The following is a 12,893-nucleotide window of genomic DNA, read 5'->3' on the forward strand; positions in this document are numbered from 1 at the left end:
CAGGCAAGATACATCCTGGTTCATATTGCAGACGTTAAATGTCGCAAAGCATCTGGAGGATTATTGTGCTATTGTTTGAAATGATTCCGTTGTTAAAATGGTCAGGGCCTGTACATTTATTTTTTTGCATTTGTTTAGAACCTTTCTTCATTTCTTTTAAAGTGATCTATCACACCTGAATGCACGTTTAAGTGTTTGTCAGTCCGTTTTCTTTCCGTCGTCCTTTTTTCCCTGTCATTAATTGGAACTGTGGTGTTCTTGTTCGTTGTGTATACGTAACTCGGGCTTTTGCGGTCGTACCTTCTTATCCCTTTTGCTCTCGTCATTTAAAACTTGTTTTAGTCTCTTAATATTGGTAGTTTATCTTTCCGTTTTCCGTTTTAATGTATGTTATATTCAGCTCATGTACTTTCCAGCTTACTCTGCAAAATCAATACATGCTCTGGCTTTCTTATGACCCCAACTGGGTGGGGGAGAGACACGTATTGTGTCTCTTTTATCGTCTTGTAAATGGTGTCATATTGCTCACTCGGTGACAGGCTGTTAAAGCCTCCAATGATGAGGAAGTACCTGTCGGGGATTAGTATACTGTGTCTAGTGCTTCTATCTTGACGTTATGGCAGGAAGAATTAACAGTTGTATTGAACAATTCTTGACGGGGGCTCTTCGAGTGAATGTTCGCTGTCACCTCCGTTAAATTCTGTTGTCCATTTGTGTTTCAATAGTTTGTTAATTAGGATATCTCTCATCAATTTTTATCTTTTTGACAGTTGCTTCTAAGAACACATAGTAGCCTCTGGTCTGTCTCGAAGGGATTCCCATCGCGTACGTTTATTTCTTTAATGCAGCCGATTTTGATGCACCGTACATGCAGAAAAGTATGTAACTCTGTCTTCCTGTTTACAACTGCTTCTGCATTCCAGTGCATGATGTTAATGGTTAGTTTCTTTTTCGACCCTTCACCTGGCTCCTCCGAACTTGTTAAAATTACAACCAGAAGCTAGTGTTAACTTCTTCGAGACGCTGAGCCCTGCGTATAATCAACCGTGCTCTGTAAAAAGAGGGTTGAATGAATTTGCGTAGATTGTCGCCCCAGATTAACCTGTGCAATCGGCACAGGACAATCAGGAACAACACTTTCCGCCTTTACTTGATTTTTGCTAAGGAGATACTTTCTTTAAGCAAAAAATATAATAAAAGTGGAAAGCATCGTCCCTGATGAGCCAGTGCAAACTGCACAGGCTTATCTGGCACGAAACTTTCCGCACATGCGATGATCATTCTCTTTGTCATACGTATACTGTTCTTAGAGGCTATTTCATAGGGGGAACGGTATTTTTTATCAAATAAATATTCTTGTCTAAGGCTTTGGCAAAGCAACAAACCGTTCAGTGTGATAATGAGCTTCAATTTAATGGTGTTCAAGTTGTAAGCTCTCTTGAAAGAATACATGAGTCGGATATTTCTACCTTTAACAACATCACTTCAATCAAAGTGCACACCAAACCTACTTTTAAAAATACATCTATATTAACACTTGCATTTGTTTAATTAATTATATCTTTTATCTCTGTGACATGCAATCAACGTGTATGGCCTGATGAAAAATTGAGCCGTTTCATGCGCTGAATGCGTGTTTACCTATTTAGTGAATCAAATTACCAAAGCAAGCGGGTTGCGTAGATGAAGATGCTATTTTGGGCCAAAATAAAAAAACAAAATGCAGAAACGGATGTGTTGTGTTAAGGAATGTACAATGAAGATTGTTTAACTGCAAATATTAAGTACTGTGTCGCAAAACCTTAACTAACAATATAGCGAACAAGAAACAAATAAATTGTTAATTAAACAATAAATAACAGTGAAGGACTGTTTGTATTTATACAAACATTGTGTCCCAATTTCATACGATTTATTTCATAATTTAATGATGTTTAACAGTTAACGAATATTTACGGTTTCCGCTCCTGATAAAATCATATTATTCACTACACATGATAAATCTATGTTTTAACGGCGAATACTATACGTTACGGACGCAAGTTGAACATTATTGTTAATAAATGTAATTTAAATATTATATAATAATTTAGCAGTGTTTATGACGAAGACATAGACGTTACCGGGCGAAGCATTTAGCCACTTTCAAGCCTATTGCTGAACTCAGGCGCGGTAAAAGAGACTATTAAACCATCGTTATTGACAGTTCAAAAACAAAAGAAAACAAAAGTTTTATCCCCGATCCCTGTTCAAGTTCATTTGCACCTGGCTGTTGGTCACCATAAAAGACAGGTTGAGTTTCCTCCAGGTTATCCTTTACCCTAGCAAAATATGTATTGCAATTGGATCAATATCGTACGTTATCTAATATATATCTAAATTTACCAAATATTGCGATATCAACTTACTGGAGCGATTCGGACATACTGAAAAAGAATTAAAAGATTTCGCGTCATTGATAACCATCGTTATTGACAGTTCAAAAACAAAAGAAAACAAAAGTTTTATCCCCGATCCCTGTTCAAGTTCATTTGCACCTGGCTGTTGGTCACCATAAAAGACAGGTTGAGTTTCCTCCAGGTTATCCTTTACCCTAGCAAAATATGTATTGCAATTGGATCAATATCGTACGTTATCTAATATATATCTAAATTTACCAAATATTGCGATATCAACTTACTGGAGCGATTCGGACATACTGAAAAAGAATTAAAAGATTTCGCGTCATTGATAACATATCGAGCATTTGCAATTGTCAGGGTCGAAGGGCGGCGAGATCCGTTTCCGCACAGAGTGTAATTGGGAAGCATCTCCAGAGTACACGATGATCAACAGGTTAACGATTTTTTCCGGGTTATTTCCTTGCGCAGATGTGTCAATGCCCTTAGTTTACGGATTACCTGAAAATAACAGTTGCACTTCCACGCTACAATTACGCTAACAGGGTTCCGAAGCAACATCTGTGGACACGATGATCTTTAAATTTTATGTGCCGCTACATGATATTCCGTTGGAGCAGAAGTGTCAACAACCTCGCTAACGCTAAGAAAAGAACAGTTATTTGCGACTTAAATATATACAGCTCATTGTCAAAGTAACAGTTATGCTTTCGCACTACACTTACGTTGCCAGGGCTGTAAAACACTATGGCATAACCTTCCATCATAAAAGGGAAAGCACTTTTAGATTATACATTGTTTCCTACACATCAACGATTCCAATAATTGTAAAAAGTTGGTGATCAAGGAAACGATGACTTTCAGTAATTTTTTTAATTCTTGGTAGTGTTTGTATGCTGGAAATGTTATGATAAGACTCTTTACCAACAAAGAAATGAATACATTATTGAAACGAAATCGGCATTGTTTGATTTGAAATCATTAATGCATGTTTTATATTAATAAAAGTTTCGTTGCTTAAGTTACATTGTATTACTTGTATTCAACTTAAAAACGTCTACTAAGACAATACCTTTAAACAACAACAACAACAAAACAACGCAAAAAGAATAATGCATTTCACAACATTAATGTTTGATAATGCTTCGTTCGAACGTCATTCATACTGACTTCCAGTTTCATGTGAATTGACTCAAACAGCTTCACTACATGTGCCATAATAAAACGTTCGAAAATGCGATTTCTTTACTGATGATTTCTTGCACAATTTAGTAATTTAATGTGAGAGACCCTTAATAAGCGATCTAATTACATTATTATATTATTATCCTCTATTACCGTAAATTTACGACCTTAATATTTAATGTCAATATTTAAATCGTATTATATATATAACAGCAATAACAAACATTAACCTTTTAAAATAAATACATCCCTCGCTGATTTATTTCAATATAAATTTAACACTGTTTATAAAAGAATTAAATATAATTTTTGTTGCCATCAGTGTAAAGCATCAGCCATTTTGTTTTGCTACCCTTGATTCGCGGGTCGACGTCATACAACAATTCCTGGAAAGGTTGAGCAATAAAGCACAATTAACTTACTGTAAAAAGTCAACGTTCGTTTATGTTGCTTATGTGAACTAAAAGCAAAGTCCAACAAGTAATAACAATTAAATATTTACATATGTAGATTGTTAATTGCATTTCAATTATGCAATGTTTACAGAATAATTTTTCCTGTCTCCTGACCACTCTGACAGGGGTGCAGTAGTTAAAATGGGTCAACTGCAGACATGGTCTGCCATTTCTGACACCATCACACTGGGCCCATTTAGTGAAGATGAGTTATGTATACTTCTTCCGACAAGGCTTAGGGATGGCCGTAAAAACAACAAAGAAAATAAAAAAAAATCAGCTTAATTTTTAAATTCTATGAAACGCACAATAAAACTTTGTTGGCCTCATTCGTGATCGGAGCGTAACAGTGCCATATATGGAAGTCGTACTACAACAGCGGACGACAACTGAAATTATGATAGTTGATTTTCACACAAAATATATTAAATTTAATTATCGGATATAATTGGTGTTAAGAAAAATCGGTTTGAAGACTAATCGATTTCAATTCACGCTTTTTACGGATTGTTTTTAAAAAATCTTCCGGCGTTTGAATTGAGTAAACATTGATTAATATATTCACACGATCGCACATGCGCACGAACAAATCTCGCTACCGGTTATTTGACATAAACAACGTCCGCGAATCGAGGCTAGTCGCGAATTTAGGTGAGTCGACGATATACTCAATATCAACTATCACTCCGGATTTTACGTCGTATCCCGATCTATAAGGATATCCGGTTTTATTCGGATGCAAATTTTGGCATCCGTTGTCATCCCTAACATACATTTCATTTTATTTTATGCATCCAACAAAAAGTAGTTCATCAAAGAAGTTAAACATACATCTAGCGTGTCCTCGGTAGGACATGCAAAGCAAAATACGTTTTTTTCCCAATTATTGTTAATTTGAATGATCTATGCTTGGTGCGGGCAGGTGGAAGCTAGAGCTGCAACGATTCACCAACAGCTCGATTCGATTCGATTTCGATTTCAGACACTCCGATACCGATTTTTTTTATTCGATTCATCTTCAAACATAGTTTTATCATATATTCACTCTTCTGCCTCAAAATAAACATTTCTGTTCAAAAGTGTCACATATCTAGATATCTTGGGCATTGTCAAATTTAGTGTTTGTTTGATATACTTTGGTTGGTTCAACAGTGTTTTAAAAACTGTTGAAAGTGTGTTAAATTAACATTTGTAAGAAATATTTTGCAAGAAACTGCCAATTGTCTTTCAAATTATGTCAATATTTCAATAAAACACATAAAAAAGAATAGCAAATTAGGACTCAATTTTAATATAAAAAACTTCTGACTAGAAGATTGTGTTGAATACACAATAATATAAAATTAAATAAATAATCATAAGAACATCTGGAATCAGTGGAGTGATAGTACTATCACTATTATACTTATATCAACAACCGCTACAAGCATTTCTACAATTGTGCCGTGACAGCATCACCTGTTACCTGTTGGACAAAGCACATTCTCTAATAAACTTAACAAATTCCCAACAGAAACAGAACTACTTTTTCTTGCTGGCGACTTGAGTAGTTGCACTTGTGCTACCGCTTAGTCTTGCTAAATCAACGTTATGTTTGCATCCGTGAAGCACAGTTTTCACTTTTACTGCTTTATCGGGAGGGCTACCATCCCGAACCCCAAAATACTGCCAAACGTTTGATTTTAGCTTCTAAGGCGTATATGATTTGTCGGCCACAACTTGTGCAGCCATTTTGACGCTTTTTCCGAAAGTAGACCGTAACGCGCTTATTGATTGGATGACTAAAGTAATAAGCAGCCAATCGCGCGCGTTGTTATTACAGGTACAGATAAAACCTACACCGGCCCGTATCAAATAGTCAGAATACACGAGCTTTACGTATCTATGTATATATATGTATATACATTTATGTTAAAGAATCGAATCGAATTTGGTAGGTGTGGTATCGTTATCGACTCGACGCATTTCGAACTGATTTTTGATGCATCGGATCGAATCGTTGCAGCTCTAGTGGGAGCAATAATTGAAATCAACGTAAATGTCAATGAAAAGGTATAACAAATGTCTGGATGCCATGTTAATTGCATTTTAAGACAAGCAGGGCATGATTTGTGAATGCTTTTTAGTTTTGTTAAGAAACGATTATCGACACTTTAAAAGTATTTAACTTTTATTGATGTATGTTGGATGGACGGTCAACCAGTTCCGAACGATCTCGTTGCTCAACGTCGAGGGGAAAATATTCTTCGCCATCCTTGCAAGAAGACTTACATCTTTCCTGACAGGCAACGCATACATAAACACTTCGGTCCAGAAGGGAGGAGTGCCCGGTTTCTCCGGCTGTATAGAGCACACCAGTGCTATCACACACCTAATAAGTGAGGCAAAGAAAGGGAAAGATCTCACTGTAGTTTGGCTCGACTTGGCCAACGCATTCCACACCAGCTCATCTATACAGCGCTCCGACACTACCATGTGGACGTCCACATACAGAAAATCATCACCAATTACCTGGATGGAACCAAGCTCCGGTTTACTGTTGGTGACCAGCTAACCAGATGGCAGAGGTTGGAGAAAGGAATTGTTTCTGGCTGCACAGTTTCCGTGGTGCTCTTCATCATGGGGATGAACCTGCTGATAAATGCTGCCCAACGAGAGACACGTGGACCAAAGACAGAGTCAGGAATCTATCTCACATCTAGCAGAGGCTTCATGGATGACCTCAAATTGACGACAACACATGTCCAAGCTAGATGGATGTTGACAGCCCTGACGGATGTTGCTTCATGGGGAAGAATGAAGTACAAAGCAGCAAAATCCAGATCTCTCGTCATAAAGAAAGGACAGGCAACAGAGAGGTTCAAACTCTACGTACAGAACGAAGAGATTCCTTCCATAGTGACAAGTCCAATTAAATGCCTGGGCAAGTGGTTTGATTCAAGCCTACAAGATCGCGACAATGTCAAGAAGTTAAAGCAACAGGTAGAGGAGGGTCTCAAGAAGATAGACCACTACGGACTATCCGGCAAGTTCAAAGCTTGGCTCTACCAGCACGCACTGCTCCCAAGACTAATCTGGCCGTTGATGCTTTACGAGGTACCCAGCACAACAGTGGAAGCCCTGGCGAGAAACACTAGTCGACACCTCAGGAAGTGGTTAGGAGTTCCACCCAGCTTTACCAGTATTAGACTCTACGGGAAGAGCAAGAAGTTACAGCTCCCGCTATCTTCACTGGTAGAAGAGTTCAAGACAGCAAAAGCAAGACTTGTGTTGACCTTGAGGGACTCTCCGGATGAGCTCATCCGGGGTGCAGGGATCCAAATCCGAACGAGCAGGAAATGGTCAGCGACAGAGTCTGTGAGCCGGGCAGAGAACGCGCTCAAGCACAAAGACATTGTCGGAGTGACTGCTGTTGGACGTAAAGGAATTGGTGCGAGAAAGTTGGTATTGTGGAGCCGATCAGACCAGAAAGAGAGGCGTGCGATGATCCAGTCTGAGGTCAAGAGAGCAGAAGAAAATGCCAGACAAGCAAGGGCTGTAGAAATGGGAGCGCAGGGAGCATAGACCACCTGGGAAACCGCAGACAGGAAGTTGACCTGGGGAGACATCTGGAAGTATGAGCCTTTTCGGTTTTCCTATCTTCTTAGGTCTGTCTATGACCTACTCCCATCCCCAGCGAACTTGTGCCGATGGGGACTCGCAGAAGATCCAAAATGCAGCCTGTGTGACAGAGTAGGCATCCTAGAGCATGCTCTGTCATCGTGTACTACAGCACTGACACAGGGAAGATATAGATGGAGGCATGACTTGGTCCTCAGAGTGTTGGCTGACTGGCTAGAGAAGGATCGAAAGAAGGAACGTGGTAATTACCCCCGCCATGGGCACATCGCTTTCGTCAAATTGGGTGAGACCAAGAAGACACAGAAACCAACAAACGTATCAATTATTGATGACACGAGAGACTGGAAGATGGAAGTTGACCTTGGTAGAAGGCTTGTTTTCCCAAACGTGGTTCATACGACCCTACGACCAGATATTGTACTGTGGTCAGAGACAGGAAATAAGCTCGTCACCATAGAGCTGACAGTACCTGACTTACACACATGGTAGCTATGAGCATATGTGCGACCCTGCACTATTTGGAATTTTTATCTTACCCCTGGGTCAAAAGTTATGGGGGTTGGGGCCGGGTCAGAGATTTCCACTCATTTTTTAATGTTATTTTACATTAACTTCTTCATTTCTACACCGATTTACTTCGAATTGATACTGAACATCTCTTATGACAATTCCGTCAATCTCAACTATGCATGACCCCATTACCAACCCTGGGGTGCCCCGCCCACATAGTCCACGCCCACCCGAAATTGCCTTTTACTTTAATGTCTTTATTTCTACACCGATTCGCTTCAAATTGATACTGAACCTCTCCTATGACAAAACGGTCAATCTCAACTATGCATGTCCCCATAACCAACCCTGGGGCGCCCCGCCAACATAGACCACGCCCCCCAAATTGCCTTTTACTATAATTTCTTAATTTATACACCGATTCACTTCAAATTGATACTGAACTTCTCTTATGACAATACGGTCAATCTCAACTATGCATGGCCCCATTACCAACCCTGGGGCGCCCCGCCCACATAGGCCACACCCACCCAAAATTGCTTTATACTATAATTTCTTCATTGCTACACCGATTCACTTCTAATTGATTCTGAACTTCTCTTATGATAATAAGGTCAATCTCAACTATGCATTGCCCCATTACCAACCCTGGGGCGCCCCCAACATAGGCCACACCCACCCAAAATTGCCTTTTACTATAACTTCTTCATTTCTACACCGATTCACTTCTAATTGATACTAAACTTCTCTTATGACAATACGGTAAATCTCAACTATGCATGGCCCCATTACCAACCCTGGGGCACCCCGCCCTCTTAGGCCACACCCACCCAAAATTGTCTTTTACTATAACTTCTTCATTTCTCCAATGATTCACTTCTAATTGATACTGAACTTCTCTTATGACAATACGGTCAATCTCAACTACGCATGGCCCCATTACCAACCCTGGGGCGCCCCTGTGTCAAACATGCGGCGTGGGGATACGCGTCGGCCTTTGCCGCGCCATTACAACATATTTCAATAACTTGAGATATTTGCAAAAATAAAGTTCTTAACGGTGTGTTTTCATTCTTTTAATTCGTGCGTAAACCCATGATAATCCATTGATATTGCACCTGAGAACCAAGGACGCAGAAATCGAGAGGAATTACAATAGTATTGCATATTAGTATTATTTGAATTTAGTTATAAAATAAAAGCTAGTTATACATTATATTAGCATTGTTAAAATATCAATCTATACAGTTATAACGGGCGTGTAAAACCCTGTTCATCGGTAATATGGAACATACGAATATCTCTAACATATATTAATAACATATCTTTTAAAATACATAAATTCAATAGGAGACGTATTACCTTTTGATCCTATAGATCCAGTCTTTAGATCCCGGTGAAGAATAAATTAATCCGCGTTTTATCAATTATTTCAGAGGTTTCAAACCAATAACAGTTTTGTAAGTTAAAACATTTAAAGTCCTTTAAATAGGTTTGCAAGTCCGCTTTAATGTCTGACTCCTTTATCCTACGTCTACAGTAAAAACTTGTTCGTCTGCCATATCTCCTTTGGGCAGCCGATTTGAGACTTTTGATAAGGCTTTATGGTTGCTAGGAACACCTATTAGTTTGAAAACTTCAATAATATTACTGGGCAACATCTCTTTAAGTTTTGGTAAACATCTACTTCTAGGTCTATGTGTGGTATAATGTAAATATACTTGATAAAAACAGACACTTTTGCCCGAGGAAAACAGTTATTTTGAAGTCATTTTTCTTTCGCCGTTTATATGAAACAGATAATTGAACAGAACTTGCGAGCGAATTTGACCTTATTTAACTATGACTATATATATGTGTATTGTATATCAGAATAAAAACGAGCAAGTATATCCAAGTGGTTGACTTTTGTGATAAACAAATTAATTAGCGTTTTAACCGCATGCGTTTTTATAGAAAATACATGGTTGGTGCCGAAATGGAGAAAGTATATTCGTCGAGGCTTAGAAACAGAAAATAAAGCGAGCCCTATTTATTTTTTTTCGGGCTGAACCGGATTAACTTTCTCCATCTCGGCACCAACCATGCACATGTATCCGATTTACCCTGCTTCATACCGTTGACACATTTTATCAAAGACAAATGATAAATTGACATAACAATATAATTATTGGTGTCGAGCCTCCTACATGTACACAGCATTTCTGACGATCGAATAACTACCGATTGTGTCACGTAAGAAATAGTTCCACTATAAAATGTTCCTCTTAATACTTTCCTATTGAAAATATGAGAAGAAATAAAACACGAATCGAGAATGTGATACTTTTCTTGGTCTACAATAACGATAGCAGCCGATATTGGTAAAGGTCACATAACCCCAAATCGGCACTCCTGTTTGCAGGGTTAAATGCAGTCAACTTGATACTAAGCACACATTGTTCAGTGCATGGTGCCTAGGATTTGTAAAATACATTGCAAATGGTGTGTTTTGGTGTCAAATTGAAGGTATATATGTTAGCAAGCAATAAGAAAAAAGCAATTTTTGTGCTCTACTTTTTCTGTTGATGGTTCCCGGCTTTGAAAGTAGGTCATACTATTTGAGCCCAAAATGGCCGCCTCCAAAGGCGGTGTGCCTATTCTGGTTACAATATACTAAATAGTTTCCCTATATAATTCAATGTAAAAGCGACATCTTTAAGCGAAAATAAATGCCATATTTTGCACATAGAGACCCCCATACCCATAGCTTTTCTTAAAGGCCATTCTAAGCGGAGTCGATTCATGCAATAAAAAAGATATGTCATCTACGAACCAAGAAAGAATTTGTCAAAAGTCAAAATCGACTGTTTTTGCAACTTTTTTTCCGGCCGTTTAATAGTGGAATGTAACCTCTTTCAGTGCAATGTTTTCCTTTAGTCTCAAAGTTTATCATATTTCAGGGATTTAGTAGTGAGGACCTTTTCATGCCCTACTACTTTCTCCAAACAATAAAGCCAGAACACTAGTTAAAAGTGTACAACATGCCTTCGAATCAACTATGATATTTTTTAGAGAGTACAGCACTACATGAAACCGTTATTTAGTATTGTCGCGTAATCGTTCCTAGTTCCTGGACGACACATAGTTACTAACAATGTTCAATCTCTTAAATTACCATTGTGTAGCCTATCATTCGATATCTCGTCATGCGCATAATGCCAAGATGACGAGTTTTGCATCAACTACCATTTTCTCGTGCCGCGCATGGGACAAGTCGGTCCCTCTCTATTTATGTTAATTTCTCTGCATAATATAGGATAAAATATTCAACAACACCACATATCAGTTTCTAGTCCAATTTAATGTATAACATACTTAATATTTTCAGTTATACAAATACGTTGTGATTGCTACATGATTGTGTCTTTCTCGATCCGTACGTCTCCAAGTCTAAACGCTAACTGTCTTGTTTCCCTCTAACATCTGGCCCGTGAAACTCAGTTATGAATCCAAATGGTCAGTGTTCTATACGTGCTTGTTCCTGATTGGTTGAATTTCAACCTACTGGAGAAGTCACTATTCAAGTATGCACACGTTAATGAGCGTTGTGGTACAAATAATAAATAATGCAAATACAGCCTAAGGCTTGTGTCAACAGCATTGTAACCCCTTTGTTGTTAAACACACACCAGATCCAAATATTTAATATTTTGACCGTCATGCATACTCGCTACTGATATACTTGTCAATATTTCGTACATAAAGAAAACCCAAATATTTCACCCAATTTCTCATCATTATTTGACAGTATACTGTAACCTTCTAAGGTTAATATTTTGAGTTACGACGTATAGAATTGACAATTTTTAACAGATTATGCATTTATCTTTCCAATGATGTATGATGATATAGTGACTTATCGCTTGATCATGGTAAAAGATGATATTGAACTTCAGTTATTTTATGTGTAATATAGAAGGAAATTAATTGCGCATGCGTAACCTAAAATACGTCACCCTTGTGTCGTGTATTGGAAAGGTTACACTTAACTATGTGTCACAGCGTGCGTATGAATGCACTACTTCCTGATGACCGGAGATATGAAAATTTATTCGACCCTGCTTAATTAGGTCAATGTTGCAACAGAGGCGGGATAAATAGATTTATCCTGACTCCCCTAAAAAAGGGATGGCAAAAAAAATTCCCTATCTCCGGTGAACAGGAAGTACTGTATTCCTACGCACGCTGTGACGATTAACATGTTCTAATATTTGACCTTTGAAATTTATTTGGACGCAATATTGAATGTTATCGTTTTATTATATATCATCCTTTTTTTCTTATTTAAAATATATTACCGAACCAGCTTTCCGTATTTATTATTTTCATTTACTTGATTACGCAATGTATGACGCATCTAGAGTGACGTCATTTCTCAGACGAAACAAAGATCTAGTTTCAATTTTTACATGGTGGTTTTAATAGCATAATTTAAAATATTTTTAAAGCATCGAACGAATCATAAACGTATTTCGGATTGTGTGTTTGTCATTCATAAGTCTTAATAATCGGAATAAAATAATTCGCTACGGCAGGATTACGATTTTGTAAATCGGGGTTTGGGTCAGAGTGGTTATCATTCGATACAAACGCTATAAAAAATAGTGTGGTTTAAATAATTTCGATAATAGGTATGGAAAAACTGAAAATGGATTTCCACAAAGGGATGGAAGAACAGAAA

General features: G+C 38.0%; 1 protein-coding gene across 1 annotated transcript in view; it reads right to left on the reverse strand.

Moving 5' to 3' along the window:
* The window catches only part of LOC127849144 (uncharacterized), a 51,112-nt gene extending 44,598 nt beyond the window's left edge, over positions 1-6,514 (reverse strand). The window contains exon 1 of the mRNA XM_052381863.1: positions 6,311-6,514. Coding sequence (XP_052237823.1) covers positions 6,311-6,514 — 204 coding nt within the window. The remainder of the gene's footprint in view (positions 1-6,310) is intronic.
* Positions 6,515-12,893: the final 6,379 nt, after the last annotated feature.

The sequence above is a fragment of the Dreissena polymorpha genome, chromosome 10 (genome assembly GCF_020536995.1).
Source record: "Dreissena polymorpha isolate Duluth1 chromosome 10, UMN_Dpol_1.0, whole genome shotgun sequence".
In the NCBI taxonomy this organism is placed as follows: Eukaryota; Metazoa; Mollusca; class Bivalvia; order Myida; family Dreissenidae; genus Dreissena; species Dreissena polymorpha.